The sequence below is a fragment of the Marmota flaviventris genome, chromosome 8 (genome assembly GCF_047511675.1).
Source record: "Marmota flaviventris isolate mMarFla1 chromosome 8, mMarFla1.hap1, whole genome shotgun sequence".
Classification (NCBI taxonomy): Eukaryota; Metazoa; Chordata; class Mammalia; order Rodentia; family Sciuridae; genus Marmota; species Marmota flaviventris.
In genome coordinates this window covers 52110216-52131367 of record NC_092505.1, presented here as the reverse complement: position 1 = coordinate 52131367, position 21152 = coordinate 52110216, and the positions used below count along the sequence as shown (strand labels likewise).

The 21152-nt window shown below is 38.3% G+C and overlaps 2 protein-coding genes and 1 non-coding gene across 8 annotated transcripts in view; 1 reads left to right on the top strand and 2 right to left on the bottom strand.

The window, feature by feature from the left end:
- Positions 1 to 12797, top strand: part of LOC114093305 (sentrin-specific protease 5) — a 40236-nt gene extending 27439 nt beyond the window's left edge. For 4 of the 5 annotated variants that reach the window (XM_071615207.1, XM_027936044.2, XM_071615205.1 and 1 more), the window contains 5 exons: positions 183 to 260; positions 2829 to 2966; positions 6584 to 6667; positions 8029 to 8079; positions 9383 to 12797. In XM_071615207.1, the coding sequence (XP_071471308.1) occupies positions 183 to 260; positions 2829 to 2966; positions 6584 to 6667; positions 8029 to 8079; positions 9383 to 9493 (462 nt within the window). In that variant the 3' untranslated portion in view covers positions 9494 to 12797. The remainder of the gene's footprint in view (positions 1 to 182; positions 261 to 2828; positions 2967 to 6583; positions 6668 to 8028; positions 8080 to 9382) is intronic. The other variant, XM_071615208.1, reaches the window with a different exon arrangement.
- On the bottom strand, positions 11448 to 11518 carry Trnaa-agc (transfer RNA alanine (anticodon AGC)). The gene has a single exon. It is a non-coding gene; the product is annotated as a tRNA-Ala (tRNA).
- Positions 12798 to 14566: 1769 nt separating the features above from the next.
- Ncbp2 (nuclear cap binding protein subunit 2) lies at positions 14567 to 21119 on the bottom strand. 2 transcript variants are annotated; one of them, XM_027935957.2, is made up of 4 exons: positions 20966 to 21119; positions 17687 to 17868; positions 15692 to 15830; positions 14567 to 15164 (listed from the first exon to the last, which is right to left on the bottom strand). In XM_027935957.2, the coding sequence occupies exons 1-4, from the start codon at positions 21041 to 21043 to the stop codon at positions 15093 to 15095; spliced, it is 471 nt and encodes a 156-aa protein (XP_027791758.1). In that variant the 5' UTR covers positions 21044 to 21119; the 3' UTR covers positions 14567 to 15092. The 2 variants fall into 2 exon arrangements, with proteins under 2 accessions (XP_027791758.1, XP_071471313.1); XM_071615212.1 differs by having other exon boundaries at positions 20910 to 20996.
- Positions 21120 to 21152: the final 33 nt, after the last annotated feature.

The following is a 21152-nucleotide window of genomic DNA, read 5'->3' as shown; positions in this document are numbered from 1 at the left end:
TTTCTCTCCTTTTTGTCTATTTATGTTAGAACATTACATTTTTATTTAAAAATTTTTTGAATATATATGTATTTTTAAATTATTTTGTGTTCAGATATTTTAAATTTTTTTATTTTCTTTTGAAGTTAAATCTGGGCACAGCCTAATGTAATCTGATTCCTTATATTTGGTGTCTGTTCTAGGTTCACTTCTTCAACAGCTTTTTTCATAGACAGCTGGTAACCAAAGGATATAATGGAGTTAAGAGATGGACTAAAAAGGTATTAAATTTTTTACTCTAGATTTGAAATGGAAATTAATCACTTTGAGTGGAAAGATAATTTTAAGGCCAATACGATGTTACTTAGAAACAGACTTTTTAATGTGATAGGTTTTTGTTGTTGTTGTTGTTGTTTTGTTTTGGTACCAGGGATTGAACCCAGGGTCACTCAATTACTGAGTCACATCCCCAGACCCTTTGAGACAGGATCTCACTTAGTTACTTAGGTCATCGCTTAGTTGCTGAGGCTGGCTTTGAACTTTCGATCCTCCTTCGTCAGCCTGTGGAACCACTGGGATTATAGGCATGTACTCAGCAATAGTTTTTTTTCTCTTTTGAATCTCATTGTTGAATTGTGAGGCAGGAGGATCACAACTTCTAGGCCAGTCTTGCAGCTAAGCAAGGCCTAAGTAATTTAACAAGACCCTGTTGTTGGAATTAATGGAGTAGGAGATGGGTCCTGGAAGCCCTAAGAACCAAATAAACACTCACAGACTTATTTGGCTCTGTCTGCAAGGCAAAAATTTTATTTCTACGTGCAGAAGGGTATACAGCAATCAAAATTGAAAGCAGGCATTGCAAGCAGGCAGTGTGCTTGGCTTTTATCTCTGACACAGGGGTACTTGGCCATTACACATTGGTTGGGGCTGACTACACAATCTTAGGTGCAAATTGACTATTGAGGAAATACTAACTTTAGAAAGACAGCTGAGTTGCAAGAAAATGGGAGCCCAGGAAGTTAACTAAAATGAAGTCTCTTTGGTTTGACAGAAAAGACTTGTTTCTCCCCTCAAAAAAGATCAGTGTCTATTTTATCTAATATAGACTGAATATTCCTTACTCAAAATGCTTGATTTTGGATTTCATTTTGGAATATTTCCATTTTGAAGTATTTTCATATTTATAATGAGATATCTTGGGGATGAGACCCAAGACTAAAATTCATTTATGGTTAATGTATACCTTATATACATAATCTGAAGATTAAATTTTATATAGTATTTTTAGTTATATGTGTTTGTTTTAATTTTTAAAATTTATTTATTTATTTATTTATTTATTTGCAGTACTGGGAATTGTACCCAGGGCCTTATGCATGTTGGGCAAGTGCTCCACCATTGAGTTATACCCCCAGCCTCTGTGACTATGTTTAGGCTGTGACCCATAACATAATTTCATGTGCAGAATTTTCTACTTGTGGTATCATCATGCTAAAGTAATGTTGAATTTTGCAGCATTTGTGGTTTCAGAACTTTAGGGATGCTCAAACTATTTTCTTATTAGGTTTTGTTTTGGGTTTTTTTTGGTGGTGCTAAGGACTGAATAAATATTTCAAATACTTGCTAACTAAGCAAGCCCTTTACCACTGAGCTATACCCCTGGCCCTACATTTTCTTTTGCCCAACTCCCCCAGCTCCAGGTTTATAAATATAGAAAATGAAAAACAAAAACACTAAAGTGTTTTGCTTGTAAGGTCATATAGACTGATAAAAGATTTATTTATAGCATGACATTATCTGATTATTAGCAAAAAAGAAGACTTGAGAGATTGGTTTTTAAGAATCTGACATACTTTATAGTATTGTCATTGTTTTAACTTTAAAAAAATAAATAAATTCACTCTTTTATGGATGTTTAGTGAAGCATCTATTACCCAAGATATAACTGGATTTTTTAATAGAATAGCAACTATTTCTAAATTGTATGTGTTAGGATATAAAGGATATGTTAAGATTGTAAAAGATGGATTCAGATATAAAGGGTATGTAAATATTATTAAGGATGTTCTTGATTTTGACATCTGAAAGACAAGGGAGTGATAATAGCTAAGATTTATTGGCTATCTACAATGTACTAAAAGCATAGTTTTATGCATTTTTCAAGTATTATTATTCTCAACAACATCATAAGATAGGTATTATTGCTTTCTGCATTTCATAGTTAGGAAGAATTTGAACTTAAGTAGACTTGTTTTGAAGCTCATGATATTAACTGTTATACCGAGTCCAGAGAAAGATGAAAGACTTAGACCTTTTCTGTTTTCCAGTACCATGGTTATTTCCTAAAACGTTGAGTCTAGGTCAAAATGTGCCCAAGAAAATTAGGTAAGGCCAGGCATGGTGGCAACATGCCTATAATCTCAGTGATTCAGGAGACTAAGGCAGAAGGATTGTGAATTTGAAGCTAGACTGGGCAACTTAATAAGGGACCCTGTCTCTAAGTAAAAAGTAAAAAGGGTTGGAGATATATCTCAGTGGTAGAGCACCTTTGGGTTCAATCCCTGGTACCAAAAAAAAAGGCGGGGTGGGGGGGGAGAAGAACGAAAAAGGTAAACCATTTGATAAAACAGAGTTTTAGTGGGTTAAATGAAAAATAGTACTTCTTCATTTTTCTTATTGTGTGTTATAGCTCAGTAGTTATAAGCATGGGCTTTAAAAATAAGACCTGGGTTCAAATTCTGGCCTACCACTGTCTACTTTTATGTCCTTGGACAAGTCAGAAGTCAGTAAAGAAGCTGCTGTATGTTGTTGGTTTTGTGATGACAGCTGCATTTTCTTCTCTTAATCAGGTGGATTTGTTTAAAAAGAGTCTTCTATTGATTCCTATTCACCTGGAAGTCCACTGGTCTCTCATTACTGTGACACTCTCTAATCGAATTATTTCATTTTATGATTCCCAAGGCATTCATTTTAAGTTTTGTGTAGAGGTAAGTTAATATCCTATTTTTTTCACTTAATCTGTGATTGACCCAGTCCTATCTTAGTTCTAGGTAGAACAGCAGAAGTCAGTACCATAGAGGAACATTTTCTGTTGTGAATGTCCTCTAAACTATTGGTAAAGAAAAGAACTGTAAGAGGACTCCACAGGTGAGAGGTAGCTGTCCAAGATCAGGATCCCCTTCTGAGATACATGCCCTAATTTGATTTTGTCAGCCTTGTTTTTTTTGTTGTTGTTGTTGTTTTTCTTTTCTCTTCCCCTTAAAACTGCTTTTTTTAAAAAAACTATTTTCTTATACCTTTATTTTATGTATTTATTTTTATGTGATGCTGAGGATCAAACCCAGGGTCTTGCATGTGCTAGGTGAGCACTCTACCGCTGAGCCACAACCCCAGCCCCTTAAAACTGCTTTTTAACAAAATTTTTGGTACTGGGGATTGAACCCAGGGATGCTTTTACCACTGAGCTACATCCCTGGTCCTCTCCTACCCACCTCCCCAAGACAGATTCTTGCTAAGTTGCTGAGGATCTTACTAAATTGCTGTGGCTGGCCTTGAATTTGTGATCCTGCTGCCTCAGCCTCCCAAGTCAATGAGATTACAGGTGTGCATCATCACACTCAGATCCCTAGCAATATTTTTAAAAAAATAATAAAAGCTATAATTATATTGGCTTGGGAGTAGATAAATAGATTGGAACAGCATGAAGAATCCAGAAATAACTCATGCATACTTGAGAATTTAGTATATGATGAAGTTAGGAAAAGATAGGCTATTCAAGTATGACACTGGGAGAATTAGTAAATATAGATCTTTACTTCATATTTATGCTAATTATAAAAACATTTCAGATGGAATAGATACCTAACTGTAAAACAAAACTAAAACTAAAAGCATTTGAATAAAATATAGACAATACTGTGTTCTCAGAATAGGGAATGCTTTCTTACACAGAACCCTCCCCCAAAAAAGAGACATAAGGAATAGTTTGATAAATTTAACCATGTCATAATTTAAAACTTCTGAGCCAAGTGTGGGGGTGTGCACCTATAATCTCAGCAACTTGGGAGGCTGAGGCAGGAAGATAGCAAGTTCAAGGACAATCTGGACAATTAAGCAAGATCCTCTCTCAAAATGAAATTTAAAAGAAAGGGTGAGGATGTAGCACAGTCTTAGAGCACTTGGGTATCACGTACGAGACCCTGGATTCAATCCCCAGTACCATCAAAACCAAAACAAAATATAGTGGTTCTTTACATCCTAACAGGGAAAGATCATTGAGTTTTTAAAAGCCAGTTGTGAGCTAGGTATAGTGGCACATGCCTATAATCCCAGTGATTCAGGAGGCTGAAGCAGGAGAGGTGAAATTACAAAGCCAGCCTCAGCAGCTTAGTGAGGCCCTGAGCAACTTAGTGAGACCTTGTCTCAAAATAAAAAGGTCTAGGGATGTAGCTTAGTGGTGAATTGCCTCTGGGTTAAATCCCTGGTCCCCCTCACCACCACCACCAAAAGAAAATGCCAGTTGTGGCAGAACGATATAATATGCTTATGGGGGAAATACATTTATGTGTGCATATGTGTGTGTGTATACATATATATTTGTATATGTAATATACAAAGATATATTTTTGTAAATAAAAAAATTAGATATCAATGCATAATGGCATCTGCCTGTAGTCCTAGCTCCGCAGGAGGCTGAGGAAGGAAGATTGCTTCCAGGAGTTCAAGACCAGTGTGGATAATATAGGGGGAATCCCCTTTCTCAAAAAAAAAAAAAAGCATGGGATGGATGCTTACAATTTTGATTTCAGTGATTGCTTTTGGATAAGTATAGAAAAGAGTAGGACTAATAAAGGAAATTTCACCTTATTTTGGTTATTCTAATTTTTATTAACAAGGTATATATATTTATATATTTACTTTAAATGTATAAATTTAAAATGTTAATGTATATATTTAAATATATGTAGTACATATATTTGTATATATAAATTATTGTATATTATGTGGTATAATATATAAATATATATTAAAGAATATATTAAAATAAAGATATTTACATTTATATTTAACATTTAATTTAAAAAGTAAGTATAAGCAAAACTAAGAAGATCAAATTTTCAAAATCCATGTTTGTGGTTCTAAGAAATCCAGGGGGAAAAAACCCTACTTTGGGATATTCCTGGGCCCAGAGTGCTCTAACTCCAATACAAAAGAGAGTCAGTCCAGTATCAGATGTGATTGTGTGTTTCCAGTTCACTTTGCTTAATTCCTTGCCTGTCTCACATCCTTCACTTATCAGAGACTGTCAGTGCTGTCTCTTCCCTGGACAAATAGAAAAAAACAAACAAGGAGAGCAAGGATATTGCAAAAATCATTTCAACTAGGAAATACTACCCCAGGCTTCTGCTTGTGTTAGGCACTGACACTGAGGAGTCAGAGAAGGTTTAGACAGTTGCCTTCATGGAGCTAACTTCTTGATGGTTAAAAAGACTTTGTTTATGAAACAGGCTTTTGATTTCTAAGTCAATTCTGGATTAGGCACTTGGTTCTTCTGCAGTTATTAAAAAATTCATCTTCAGAATTTTTGACTAGTCAAAAATTTTTTCAGTCAAATTCCAATTGGCTAATAACTTGGCACATTTGGAGAAAGACCCTGAGAACCAATTTGTTTGGGGTGATAACTAAAAGTCATTTAAAGCCAAGCAGAGTCATCCAGGTAGGTGAAGCTAGGCAGTTGTTTTAAGGAAATGTGGGGGTAATAAAAGTGGCTCTGAAGGAAAGTTGGGGGCCTGTATTTCCAAAGAGTTGATGAAAAATGTTATTAAAATTTCCAAATGTGTAGATTCTCTGAGAGCAAGGACTTAAACAGCTTTCTTTACCACTGTATCCCCAGCACTCAGCACATTATAAATACTTAGTAAATGTTGGTGTAGGTGATTATTTTTAAGGGCAAGTCTTTTGCCGTTATTCTGTGTGTGAATTTATATATAGTAGTTATTCTGAGAACTTGAAGTTACTTGTTTAGGGAGAAGAGCAACATGCAGTCATAATCTCTTGATACAGAGAGAAATATGCACAAAGAGGTTGAGGGTATTAGGGATATTTTGAAACTCCAGCAGTCTAGAAATTTCAGTAGTGCCCTTGACTATATTCAGTATTCAGAATGGGTAGAGATAACTGTCTGTTCTTGTCACCTTCCAAACTAAGAAACTTATCTTCAGCTAGATTTTTTTCATTTAGTTTTAGTCAATGATTTCTGCCACGAGTTTCTTCCTTCTCTTCAGCACTGGCACTGATTAAGACTTTTTTATCTTGCCAGTTTACTGCTGGGAAAGGTGGCTAACCATCTCAATAAATATTCTAATCAAGCAAATACCAGTGCCCACACTCTTGAGTGCATACCTTGAGTACAGGAGGTCTAAGTCCTCCTTAACGATATGAAAGCTCTGAAATAAAGTTCCAGCTCTAACTCTTTTGTGCACACACTGCCCAATTTTGTGGGGCCACAGTTGCCACCTCCTTTGCTTCTACCTGCTATGGGCAGGTTTCATTTTTCACCAACTCATGGAACACAGCATCTGTGTTGTGGTTTCTTTTTAACCAGAATATAAGAAAGTATTTGCTGACTGAAGCCAGAGAAAAAAATAGACCTGAATTTCTTCAGGGTTGGCAGACAGCTGTTACGAAGGTAAGTATGTGATACAAATAAAATGGGCATGTCCAGGGGAGGGAATGATCCAAGGGGCGGTTGTGTGTAAGAGCATTTCAAGACTACTGACAGAGACCAAAAAGAGCTTGGAGGAGACTGTAGGGAGGCAACTCAGATTAAGCCAATTTAGTACTTTATCATCTGGCTACTCAGTTGCCCAGTGCTTGCTGAAAGCAGGTAACTTGAGTCCTTTCATCCCTGGCACAGTTGCTAATGATGTAGTTGCTCTGCTGAAAAACAAATTTTGGCTGGGGATTTTGGCACCTACCTCTTGCCTCATGACACTTACAGACTCAGAGAAATGCTAAATGACTATTTGGGTCCATTATGGGAGCAAGAGTACTGGGCTACTTTCTAGGCCTATCCTTAGTTCTTCAGCGTGAGGACAGTTCGGATATAGCTCTGTTATGGTTTCTAGACATTAAAGGTGTTGATGGGCCAGAGTGCCTTTCTGGGCATAATCTCAATCCTGTCATGAACACCAGTGTTGACAATTTAGTCTTTATTTTATTGTTTTTATATAATGATCTCATTTGATCCTTATAACCTGTGAGGTAGGTGGTCATTTAAAGATGAACAGCATCTTTATTTTATAGATGAGAAAACTGAAGTGTGACCTTCAGAAGACCTTCCTCAGAACTATTGGTAGAGGCAGGTCCTTGAACTCAGGTCTGTCTGAATCACTGACCCAGTGTTATAGACAAGAGTCTTGAAATAACCTTTAACCCAGTCCCAGAGGGATCAAGATTTATCAATTCAACCTTGAACTAAACCACATATTAAATTTTACAGTTAAGCTCAAGTTTTCTGTTTCTAATTATCTAGTAAACCAGTTCAAGCCAGAACTAAACTTGTAAATTTTCTGAATTTACCCAGCTAGAATTCTAGGTATTCTAAATTTAGCCAATATCTTTCATATTCCTACTTGAGGCAGAATACAATAACCAGTTGTTTTGGGAGCTTTATAGAGATGAAAAGTGAAGACTGCTAAGCAGAATTGTTACCATCTAAGTGTTCAGAGTTCAGGCAAATGTTCTGTGATCATCCACAGTTCCATTTTTACTTGTCAGTGAACTGATTGCAAAACTAAGTATCCAAATAGTTGTTTTTAAAATAGGGTTTTCATTTCATTTCCCATATTTAGGTAAAATATTGTTTTATAATTTGTGGATGCCTTTGATAGCACTTTTCGTGTGGCCAGATGCCTTTATAAAATGAACACGATACCAGCTGTCCTGGACAGAGACAGGTTTCCTGTCTCATTCTGTTTTGTCGTGTTTATCTGAAGAGGAAAGAAGTACTTGATCTTATTTTAATGACCTTTTTGTTTTTCCCCTCAGTGTATTCCACAACAGAAAAATGACAGTGACTGTGGAGTCTTTGTGCTCCAGGTAAAGAAATACTGTTTTTTTGTTTGTTTGTTTTGTTTTATTTTGTTTTGAATTTACAGTTTGTGATATAAGTTTGTTGTGTTTAGAAAGGGAGATGCCAGTCCCTGTACATGATACTAGGTATAGGCAACAGAATACTTTCCTTTTTCTCCCTTTGTTGTTGAGATGCAATAGTGCATTTTCAGGTGTTATCATTAGGAAGAACCACATGTCAAGCCAAGAATGGAAAATAGATATCATCCATGTCTTATCAGAGATTAGTAGTGAACTATACTAGAGACTGACTTGGGTTGTTTTGTATGATAGATCATTGGCATTTAAAGGATTAACTTAATAAAATAAAAACAACATTGGCAGGCTGAATATGGTGGTAGATGCCTATAATCCCAGTGACTGTAGAGGCTGGGTGAGGAATTGCAAGTTTGGGGCCAGCCTAGGCAACTTAACAAGACCCTGTCTCAAAAAATAAAAAGAGTTGGGGATGTAGCTCAATGATAGGTAGCTCCTGGGTTCGATCCGAAATACTGAATAAATAAATAAAATCTAATTATTGGATGTCAAAGACCTGCTGGTTGCCTGCCACTGGTTTTTGTTTTTATTTGTGGTACTGGGATTGAATCCAGGAGTGCTTTGCCACTAAGCTACATCCCCAGCCACCATCACCACTGCCTTTTTTTTTTTTTTTTTTTTTTAAATATTGAGACAGGATTTCACTAAGTTGCCAAGGCTGACCTTGAACTTGTGATCCTCCTGCCTCAACCTCCCAAGTTATTGAGATTACAGTCCTGCTCCACCACTCCCAGAGTACTGCATTCCATGGACTCTGGATGGTCTAAAACTGCTCCCATGGTCTCTGGATAGTCTAAAAGGGCAATGGAAACATTTCTATTATACACACATTTATGAAGGAAATTATCTAATCTGTGAAATTTTAAGATTTGTGAAGATCTTGGAAGATTGGTTTATTCATAACTTCATAAATGTTTGGGGTTTGTAAACAAGATTCAGGTTCCCAAAGGCTATGTAAGATCTATTGCATTTTCAGCAGATTGTACTTTGAGAATTAGAGCCTCTTCATCAGTTGGTGCTTTTCACAGTGTTAGGCCTGGAGGGAGGGTGATCCTTAGCTATACACTTGCCTGAAATGCCTACTATTATTTGGAGATAAATGTTGTAAAGCACCATGTTGTCACAAGTTTCTGTAAACTTTATAATACAATCTTAGACTCTATCAGGTCTGCATCTGGTGCTGGGCTGTTGTGCAACCCCATGTGCCATTTACATGTTTCTGGGACCTTTGCAGTACTGCAAGTGCCTCGCTTTAGAGCAGCCTTTCCAGTTTTCTCAAGAAGACATGCCCCGTGTGCGGAAGAGAATTTACAAGGAGCTGTGTGAGTGCCGGCTGCTGGACTGACTCAGCAGTGCTCTGCAAGTCTGACCAAGTTGGAACAGATGGTTTGTTACTTGAATCTCCAAACACTCATTTGAATTTTTACAGATATTCAGATCAGTGGTGTTGGGCCACTATTGTTACCTCAAATTTATTTTTTGCCCTTATTCATTTCTCCAACTACCATGTACTTTTTTAATATTCAGTTTGGTTTCATTTTTAATTTTATGGATTCCGCGCGTCCCTCCCATATTTAATATTTATTATCCAAACGCATGCATATAGACAGAGCATGCAGTGAAGAGTATTAAAAAAAAAAAAAGCCTAGTAGATTTGGTGCAGCTTTTGAAACTTAGTTAGCGTGAACTGAATACAGGTTTAAAATTTAATCTCAGAACCTAAAAATGCAAATGTTTTTTGATTCAGTATAACTCGGAGTAGTCAGTGTTCCCTGGGACATAAAGGGTAGCTAGGAGAGGTTTTGACAAAGCCAGTTCTGTTTTACTTTTACCAGCAGCACCTTTTACTTACTTCCCTCTCCAAGGGAGTCCTAGAAAATGAAATGCATTCCTTTTGAAGGGTGAGATGGAAGTTGGCTGTAAAGTGATGGGTGTGTTCTGTCCATGGAGGCCCACTTGCAAGCAAAGAGCCTACTTTGGAAGAGTTGATTAAAGTATGAGAAAAAGGCAGTGACTGGGGCCAGATACCTTATCAAATGAGATTTCAGTCCTGGTCTTAGGAATTATAATGCATAGCCTAAATCTTATAATGAGACATTTATTTAATAACCTGTTTTTCTGATTTTGACCTATGAAAAAGCTTGGTGTCTTGTCAGACCAGTAGTCAAACAAATGAGATATTCAGCCTTTTGAGAAGTAATTTTTAAGTTGCTATTTTCCTTGTGTTGCCTCCCATATGGGAGAATTTAAGATTTACTTAATACATTTCTATTTCTAGTGTATCTGAAATATGAACATTCAAAATTGAAGGCTGACTTCTTTTGCAGATGCATGGGGAGAAGAGGGAAGATAATAAAGAAAACTTGGTTCCCAAGGAGTGCAGTAATAGAATTGTTTCCCTCCTCTCTAGTGATCTCCCCTCATTCAGGGCTCACTTGGCTTCTGCACAACTAATCCTGACATTTTAGCATGGGAGTTACTTGTTTCCCTTCTGTTGATCTTCTATCTTCAGGGGACAGGCTGTAATGTGGTCCCTTTCCTTATAGTTAGCTGCACTGAGATGAAAGTAATGGATCTTAGATCTTTTATCTGGCCTTTTGTGACATAATTGAAAGGAAAGGAAATAAGGAAGGATACATGTTAAACTACCCAATTATCTTTTCTGAACTAGAGGAGGAAAATATATTGGTAACAGATTCAAATGTTTACTCAGAAAACTACCAAAAAAATGGCAGAAGATACTCGAATTTATGCCTGGTTAGGTGTGTGTTGAAAAGAAAAAGCTAAAATGCTTTAACTTGGCTGTAAGTTATGATTGAAACAAGGCTGACTGCCAGCAGTTGAGGGTTGAGTCAGACTGTTTACATGCACATGCATGTAAACCAGTGTTGACACTGGGAAGCAGCCTCTCCCAATTCCTCCAGACTCAAATTCCTTAGTATAAAAGCAGGTCACTATTTCTTACTTTGTTAAATACTGGGAGTAGAGGCACTTTATGCTACTAGAGGTAAGGTTGTGTCACCATAAGGGAAGATGAGAATTTATAGTGTGGAGATGTTGTCTTAAGGTTTCCAGACATAATTATGCAAACATGGGATCTTTCAAAATGTATATGAGACATTTGCTTTTTTTTTTTTTTTTTTTTTTGTGGGGTTGTTGCAAAGTAACCAGTAAGTAACTAGCCTATTGACTCCAAATGCCTCATACTTCAGAATGAGGGAGTATCTCATTTCCCCACTGACAGACACACCATGCAGAAGAGAAAAATTTCTGCAAAAACACAAAGAATTTTTTTCTTTTGGCAATGCTGGGGATTGAACCCAGGGCCTCCTGTGGGCTAGGCAAGTGCTCTACCACTGAGCCACATGCCTAGCCCTCCTACAAGAATCGTAATGCCCAGAGCTTGAGTTGCCACACTTCCTCCAGTGTGAAATATGATCATTATTATCAGCACTGGGGCATGCAGGAATGATCACAGAGACCTTAAGTGAGCTGTCCATATCTAGTTACTCTTTCACTTCCAACATCATAGGGCATCCTGAGGTACCTGGCATGGTTTAGCCTAAAGTTGAATATTTTAAGTCTGTTTTTAAAATGTTTCTGTCAATCATGAAACTTGGTTTCAGCACACTTAATTGCTTTTACTTCTTGTAATTAGATATAAACCTCTATTTAGCTAAAGTTCTAGATAGTCTTTTGTCCTGATGTTTGCAGTAATTGCTTCCTTGCAACAAAGGCATTTTTGAAACACTTCTGGGCTGTTGGTGAAAAGCGTTGAGTTACCATCACTGGCCTGGCACTGAACTGTCTGGCTGCCCACAAGACAGATCTTATGGTTTGGGGGCTGAGTGCAGACCTTGCACAAAAGAACAATTTATGACAAGCCTTCAACCAGCTATCTAGTTGTCTCTATGGGCAAATTTACCAGGTTATAGTTGCTTCATTCTGGTGGCCTTTTTGTTAAATCTGTAGCAGTGAACATATATTTAATGCATCTTTTAGTTTTATCAAGAATCAGAGAGAATCAACTTTCAGTTAGCCTTTTTAAGGAAGAAAAAGGAAGCAGTTGTTGCCAGTAATCCCCACATATTTTTGGCTTTGCCTTGTATTTTCTATTTACTGTTGAATATGAGTAACATGGTCATCTTGAGTTTATAGTTGGAACAAAACAATAACAGATCTAACTGGGAAACAGCCGGCACTCACCTGATATATTGCCCTTTTTCCTCTACAGTTGTAGTTCACTGCTTCCCTGGGTTAAGTAACTGGTGGGGGGAGAGGGGTCTGGGAGATTCACAACCTTTCAGGCAAGAAATGGTAAATTTATAGTTGAATTCGATATGCCAGTTACCTGTTCTCCTTAATCATATTAAAGAAACCAAGTTAATTGGCAGTTATAAAGCACATACTTTGCTATGTGCTAGGCTGTGCCTCCTGGCCTACAGATAATTAAGACCTAGGGAATACCATCAGAGAAGTACTAATTGTATTGGGTGTTACAAAAGCAGACCTAGACAAGTTGTTCACTTAAATGGTACTTGTTGGTCAGAAAAGAATTTAAAAAGATTATGATCATGTAAAATTACAGTACTCAACCCTTCTAGCAAAGTATTTTTTTGAAAAATAAACTAAATGCCTTTATAAACTCATTCTCTTGTGTTGGATAAGTGTACTGCTTGGTGAGTAGTATGTTTTCCTTTAATACACTCCAGTCATAACAAGGCTTAAGAACAGTGACCAGTGTAGGCCCTAAGCAGCCTACCCTTAGAGCACCACTGTCCCACAGAATTTTCTGCAATGATGGAAATGTTGTTTTCATTTACTATAACAATCACTAGCACATTGTCTATTAAGCACTTAAAATGTGGTTAGTGTAACTGAGAAGTTGAATGTTTAATTTTATTTTTATTAAACAGCCACATTAGGCCAGGGGCTATTACATTGGATTGAAGAACTCTAAAGCAAGTTGCATGTTTTACACTTTAGCTAATAATGTAATTCCCAAATAATTCTATACATCCCAGTCTGGCTATATCTGGCACTCCCCCACTATTATATTCCATAACCTACCTAGCATATATGTCCTAGTTCTCACTTTTCTGATTAAAGTGAGATACTTTTCTGATTAAAGTGAGAAATAGGAAAGAGGACACAAAGAAAGCTCATTTAGCATCCTCAAGCCTAAAAAACATCAGGTTCCCTTAATTCAATGCTAAATTGTTTTCATAAGAATGTCCATGTTCTTTCTTCACGTGAAGCCATAACTAGATACAAATGTCATATTGAAATGAACATGTAAATTTTGCATATTTATTCAGAGTCTCCCCAAACTCATTTACAGACAGCCCAGAGTAAAAGAGTTCTAGAACAAGTCCCTTTTTATAGGTGAGGAAAGAGGCCAAGATAATAAGTTGGTCCAGCTTTATTGAAATCTGTTATAGAAGACAATTCAAATAAGAATCACAGTCTTTGGTTTTAAGGCCTGTAGAATCTGAGTTTTTTCACCACACAAGAATACAAAATATTAGTTTAAACTACAGTGTAAAAACATTCTAAAAATGAATACTGTGTCCTGATTAAATGTTTGCAAATGGTTTATTCCTAAGCACTAACAACTGTTATACCTCTTTATTAAAAATTCAAACAGTTTGGAATTTAATGAGAAAACCCACATTTATTGTAACATGAAAGCTGTTCATGTTCAGCCCCAATTTTCACAAACTACTGGAAGATACTTTGAAAAATAATTCACATTTTTTTCATATCAGGGAAAATTATACTCACATATAATATCAGAAATCATCTCTTGCCTTACAAATGTAAAATAAATTCTCTCTCATCCCCTGGCTTGAGCCACAGTATGGACAATTTGGGAAAAATAAAACAGATTTCAGTATGAGAAGTAGCTGAAATAGACACTTTCTTTAGGAAGCCTTCCTCTGTTTTTGTAAAGTATTCTCTCAATCATCAAGCTCTTCTAAAAAGAACCCATTCTATTCCCAAGACTAATTAAAATGGAAAGAATAAATCTGATGGCCCTTACAGCATACTTTGTCATGTCAAGGCAATCCCTTAACTTACATTTCCTACTAATAGCGTCTTCCCCCACTCACCACACCCACTAGAATATGTGAGGTTCTCTATTACAAATCCTTACTTCTTGTTGTTGCTAGCTTTAGGTAAAACATCTTTTGAAAAATGTGTATAATTCTTCAAACCCTGTACCTAGTTTCTGAATATGTAAGGAATAGAAGCGGGACATGTCCCTGAGACCATCTCAGGTTTACTTACTTCTATGCCAACTATTTAGGAAAGTCCCTTGACCCTTTAGAGATTGAATTTGTTTTCAATGTTGAATTCTATTCAGTTGTCAAACACCTGTTGCTAATTTAGAACAAAGCCATACCACACAGCAAAATTCCATTTATTAAACTTTATCTCATGCAAACTTAAATTTTAAAAAATAATCATTCCAGGCCCCAATGTAGATCATGAACCTACTTAAGACACAAACATGGTAAAACAAGTTTTTACATTTTTCCATCTTCCTTTAAAAAGTGTGGCATTTTTGGCCGACAGAATAATCAACATTATAAATCAAACCTGTTGCTAAGGAACACTTTGTGGGGGATGGGGGGTGGGTGGATGTTTCTGGGGATCAAACCAGGGTCTTGCACATGTGAAGTAGGCACTGTATCTGAGCCACATCCCCAGAGAACACAATTTTAGACCTGGTAACAGAAAATCATCTGGTAACTTGACACATGACCAATATTCTAAGACTAGAATTAAAGGCATTCTTTTGTATTGTCCTTTAATAATTTTCAGAGGAAACCATGTAAAGGCTTCTAGCTCAGTAGAGACATTGATCAGACTGTGGGTAATGTTCTTCAACAAACAACAGGCCAGTGGAGGGAATTTCGCACTGATGGGGCTCTCACCACTCACTGCTTTTGTGCCAGTTTTCCATAGCCACCTCTCCCAGCATCATAGTCTTGTCGATACTCATCTCGAACCTTAAGTAAAAAAAGAATACACAAAGTACAATATAGAGAAGACTGGTATAACATGCACTGCCCACAACATGTCAGACAAATAGCTGAACCTTTTCAGATGTCATATGAACATGCAGACAAACCTGTGTATTAGGTTCTGTGGTATTTTGGGGTTTGGTTTTGGGTTTGTTTGGTGTGTGCATATGGTACTGGGGACTGAACCTAGGACCTCACACTTGCTTGGCAAGTGCCCCACCACTGAAGGTACACCCCTGTATTAGACTCTAAGACAAACCCATTTCAGTGTATTTTGCTTTCATTCTAGACACAGATGTGAAATACCTAGCCCCTAGCAGAAGTTCAACAACAAGTGCTTATTGAAATGAATAGCATATGCTATTTCAAGGTTTAAAAAAATTCACCAAAACCAATGGGTGGTTTTCTCCAGGGTTATAGGCAGAAATTAGAAAAAGAGTAAAAACAGTTCGAAAAAACAACTATCATTATGACTAGAATCCTAGGCAGGGTTTGGTCCAGAGACTGCATACCTGGCCCCCTGATCGCCCACGTCCATACTGCCTGCCCTCCTTAAAACCTGCATCCCAGTCTGTGCGAATGATCCGGTCATCCAGACGTGTTCCATTTATATACCGCATGGCATTTTCTGCATCTGCTCTTGAATAGTATCTTAAGTTTAAGTGTTAAGGAACATTGCATTTCTCCAAATGTTTGGGAAGCATCTAAATGAACCTGAATTGTTAAGGAAAAAGTACAAAAACAAATCCAGTCAGATGAAGTTCAAAGACTATTCAGCTTACACAAGCCTACTGGTCCAAAAGCACTTAGGTAAAGAAAATATAATACTTATGTAGGGCTATCTTGGTTATGATTTCCTGGCTATCCCTATTAATATTTATTTGGTCAATCCCTTTTTTTTTTTTTTTTTTGCATATGTGGTGCTGGAGATCAAACCCAGGTCCTTGTGCATGCCAGGCAAGCTACCACTAGAGCAATATCCTCAGCCTTGTCTCCGTGTTTTGAGTTGCAAAATTTTATAAAATATGTTCACTGCAGGTTGAAACCACAAACTATGCACTTCTTATCCAAGAACTGGCATCCAAATTGGGTGCTGATATTAAAGAACAATCTTCATAAAAAGAGGTCACAGTGTGTATGGAAGTACCACTACATTTCACTAGATGGAAAAATTTCAAAGTATTAACTCCTAACCAGGTTAGGAGTTCCCAAACATTTAATCAGTTTTACCCTACATGGTATTTTTTAAAATCTCTAAAAGCAATTCTGAGGACTGGGGTTGTGGCTCAGTGATAGTGCACTTGCCTAGCATGCGTGGGGCACTGGGTTCAATTCTCAACACCACATACAAATAAATAAAATAAAGGTCCACCAACAACTAAAAAATATATTTTAAAAAGTAGTAATAAAAAAATAAAAGCAATTCTGATTAACAGCTGGGTTTGGGAAATGCTGATTTAGACTTTTTTGTCATCTTTACACAAGTAGGGAAACACTTGGTAGAATTCGTATCTAGCACCTATATAATGCCTAGAACATAGTAGGCATTCAGTAATCTTTGTTAAATGAATGAAATAAATGCTAGAGAAAAACAACTAGCACTAGCGGTCTCTTTGATACTTTCCATCATGATTGTTGACCTTTGACCTATAAGGCAAATGGAAACACTCTGATCCTTAGACTGATTACCTACTAATTTATAGATGGAGCCTTTTGTTTTTTCATTGTTTTCCCCATGAATTACTCTGTGCCACTGCTACCAGAAAACAAAACCTGAGAAAACTGGACCCTTGTGTTTGGAGAGAGAACTGAAAAGCTTGCTTGGCCCAGAAATCAGAAATCATAAATTTGTTCTTCAGTTGTGTAAAAAGAAAGATTTCCAACATACAATGTACAGCTTTTCTTCAGTAATTTTTCTTGTTCTTCATTGTCACCCTAGAATTTCAGAGACAAACATTGCAACTTTAAAAAAAAATCCAAGTGGGGCTGGGTACACACCTGTAGTCCTAGCTACTCATAAGCTGAGGCACAAAGGTCATTTGAGCCCAGGAGTTTGAGAAAGCCTTGGCAACATAGGGAGCTCTAACTTGAAAAAAAAAAGTGAAGAATGGGTTCAGAAGCAGGACTTCTGGTTTAAGCTGATAAGAATGAATGCATTCTTTCAAGATCCCATTAAAATGATAGGAAAGAAGCATACATGAGAAGGCCATTAGCTAATGATCAGAGACTTAAAAAAGCTGATAGGGCTGTGATATACCTCAGTGATAGAGAGCTGGCATACAGTGTGCGAGGTCCTGGGTTCAATTCCCAGTACCAGAAAACAAAACATGAATTCAGAATAGAACACAAAATTACCAGTTTTCACAGCATCCGAATGTAGACAAATGGAAGAAAAGGTACAGACAAGCATAGGGATAAAGCTAATATCCAGTTTTTCAAAAACAGGCAGCCAACCACTCTGAGCTCTACCTTGGTTCAACAGTTACATTAGACACCAGGAAGGATACTCCACAAAACAGAATCCACATGCTGTTTTTTTTACTTTATCCAGACCCATAATTATCTTCTTTATGTCACCACTTTTGCTGAAGAGTTCATAAATTTGTTCTTCAGTTGTGTAAAAAGAAAGATTTCCAACATACAATGTACAGCTTTTCTTCAGTAATTTTTCTTGTTCTTCATTGTCACCCTAGAATTTCAGAGACAAACATTGCAACTTAAAAAAGAAAAAAAGCCTTGCTTAAATAATATTCCTAAGTATGGTTTTTAAAATAATGTCCGAGGCCAAATGTGATGGTACATGCCTGTAATTCCAGCTACCGAGTAGGCTGAGGCAGGACGATTGCAAGTTCTAGGCCAGCCTGTGCAACTTAGTGAGACCCTGTCTCAAAAAAGCTGGGTTTAGCTCACTGGTAGAGCACTTCTGGGTTCAATTCTCAGCATGAGTTGGGGGGAATCATTAATTCTTATTTAGAAATCAGATTCTCACTGGGCATGGTGGTGCATGCCTGTAATCTCAGTGGCTTGGGAGGCTGAAAAAGGAGGATCAAAGCCAGCCTCAGCAAAAAGCAAGGCACTAAACAATTCAGTGAGACCCTGTCTCTAAATAAAATACAAAAAAAAAAAAAAAAAATAGGACTGAGGATGTGGCTCAATGGTTGAGTGCCCCTGAGTTAAATCCCCAGTACCCAGGGGAAAAGAAAAAAGAAATCAGATTCTCTCACCCACCAAATACTGCAAATACCTTGTCAAAAGGAGGGGTGGTGCAGGAGGTATTCACATTCTGTGAAGGACTTATATGAGATCCAGACTGCTTTTAGTGGAGAGAAAAGGCTTTCAGCCTTCCCTCTCTCCTGCCCCAGGCTACGTACAAGTAGCATGCCTTTTTTCTTGCATACTAAAGTCCTGAGCACTGGATCCTTCTCTAATGGCCCAAGTCTAAATTCCAGACCTTGACCCATTATATTAGAAAGGTCCCATTTATCCTCTGTAGTAAAAAATAATAATTATTATTTCTAGAGCTAGTATTCCCCTGGTAATATTCCCATAGAGACTATCCAAAACAACAACTGCTTTAATAATTTATATGCTCATGTATTTTTTTCTTCTGAGCGTAGGAGAAATTATTTTTTTCAGTGCTGGATATTGAACCCCATGGGCACTATACCACTGAAAGACATCCCCAGCCCTTTTCATTTTGAGACAGGCTGGCCTTCAACTTGTAATCCTCCTGCTTCAGCCTCTGAAGTAGCTGGGATTACAGATGTGGGCCACCACACCTAGCACTTTCTTAACAGGCTTTCTAATTTGAAGACAGGATGAATCCTGAGACAGAAGTATGAGCTTTAGTCAATACACCTGACAATCCCTGGGGACAAGATGGCTTATCATGAGTGAGACATTGATACTTTAGATGCTGAATTGACACATTGAGGACAAATGTGATTAAACAGAAGGCCAATCAGTAGACCTATTCTCAGACCCTTCTGATCCAGATTGTTGAGAGCCACAGTTTAGTCGGAATGACGCCTGGCATTTTGCTAGAGGGAATGGTTGAAAGGTGACCCTGCTCTGGGATTAGGGCGGCTCCAGGATTAGGGCGGATCCTGCTGCCTCGGGTGCCCCCTACTTTGGAGTTCCCATAGAGTTCTCACTGGGGTTTCGGGAGAATTGGCGCGGAGTCTATATCTTAATTAAAACAACTGTGGTATACTTAAGGTATGATATTAATGTGGATTCCATTTAGGGTACCCTAGATATTCCACATGACAATATACTACATCTAAAATAGTAGACTTCAGATTGTAGAAATGAACCCTTTCAATTTTAATCTTGTAGGATAGATGCTGACACAAGATGGTCATGATGTGGAACTAATAAGAACTGTAAAAGTTGCAGAAGTAAAAATCATGCTTGGCACGTTTTGGTGTTGTTTTGTTTTGTAGGGGATGGTTGAACCCAGGGGCACTAAGCAGGGGCCCTTTTTATTTTTTATTTTGAGACAGTGTCTTTGCTAAGTTGCTGAAGCTGCCTCAAACATGGGATCCTCCTGCTTCAGCCTCCCAAATTGGTGGAATCACAGGTGTGCACCACCTCACCCTGCCTGGCGCATAGCATTTTAAAACTGAAATGTAAGAGTGTCTTCAATTTGGCCTCAAATTCCCGGTACCAGGTACAAACACATTCTACACACCTACCTTCTCTTATATGCACTTCCCTTCCCAGTTGCAAGGGGAATGTCTCCTTTTCTGAATGCTTAAAACCTGTCCCTCTCTACTCCTGGTTTCTCCTTTAGATTTTATTTGCCTCCATTTACAATCCCTACTAGAGGTTTGAGTTCTTAGGATGCAGAAACTGCATTTCCCCCTTCCCTCCTGGGGCTCAGAGGAATGCTTTGACAACAGCACCGGGTAAGCGTTTATGAAATAACTGAGTTGCAGGGTGAGTTGGCGCACACCTGTAGGAGGATCTCAAGTTCGAGGTTAGCCTGGGCAACGCAGAGACACCAGCCCCCCCCCCCCCTCAAAAAAATTTAAACAGGGCTGGAGAAGTAGGTCAGTGGTAAAGCACCCCTAGGTCTAATCCCCATTAAATAATTAGGTTGAGTGGCCAGAGCACGCAATCCCACCCCCACCTTTACTAATTCAGAAAAGATTACCTGCAGCCCTCTCCCCTTTCCACAGAATGTTGTGACATACCCTAAACTAAAATTTCCCTCTTCTGAAATCCAGCAATTATCTGATCTTGATATCCAGTTATCAACGTGCTTAGGATGGCTATCCCCTCTCTCCACTCGGAGGCCTCCATGTCTCCCACCCAAAATGGAGAATTTTGTTGAATAATCGTACTAAAGAAAGAAAAGATTCGGAGCGCCAAAGGGCATCGGTTGATTTAAAAAAATAATAATAATAATAAAAAGCACCGGTATCTGGATAATGCGCCTCCACATACCCTGGGAGTGAATAGGGAACCCCATTCCTGTCATCACAATTTCCCAGGCAACAAGCCACCACTCTGCCGCTCGAACCTCTGCACTGGCCCAGATACAGGCAGCGGCTGCAAGGCAATGGGAAAGCGAGTCTGATATTTCCTTTCTATCAAAGTGGCTTCAGTGAAACCCAAACGCCCTTCAGGCATCCGACCCCTGCTTCCCAGCAGGCACTAGGACCCCACTTCACATTTCAGGACACCAAGCAGAATGCGAGACGACACAGTGAGACAAGTGCAAACCGTTCCTCAGCGTTCTGGCCCAGGGCTTGACCCTCTCGCGGCCCGGCTCTCCTCACCCGGAAGTGCTGGTCCCGGTACTGGCTCAGCTCCACGTAGGAGTCGCTGCGCAGCGCCTTCAGGAGGCCACCCGACATAGTGCAGAGAGGTCGACAAGGACGCGCAACTCAGGGATCAACCGGAGTGCCGCGGCTCTGGCGGAAGCGGAAGCGCGCGGAGGGCAGCAGAAAGTGGAAGTCGTCGGAT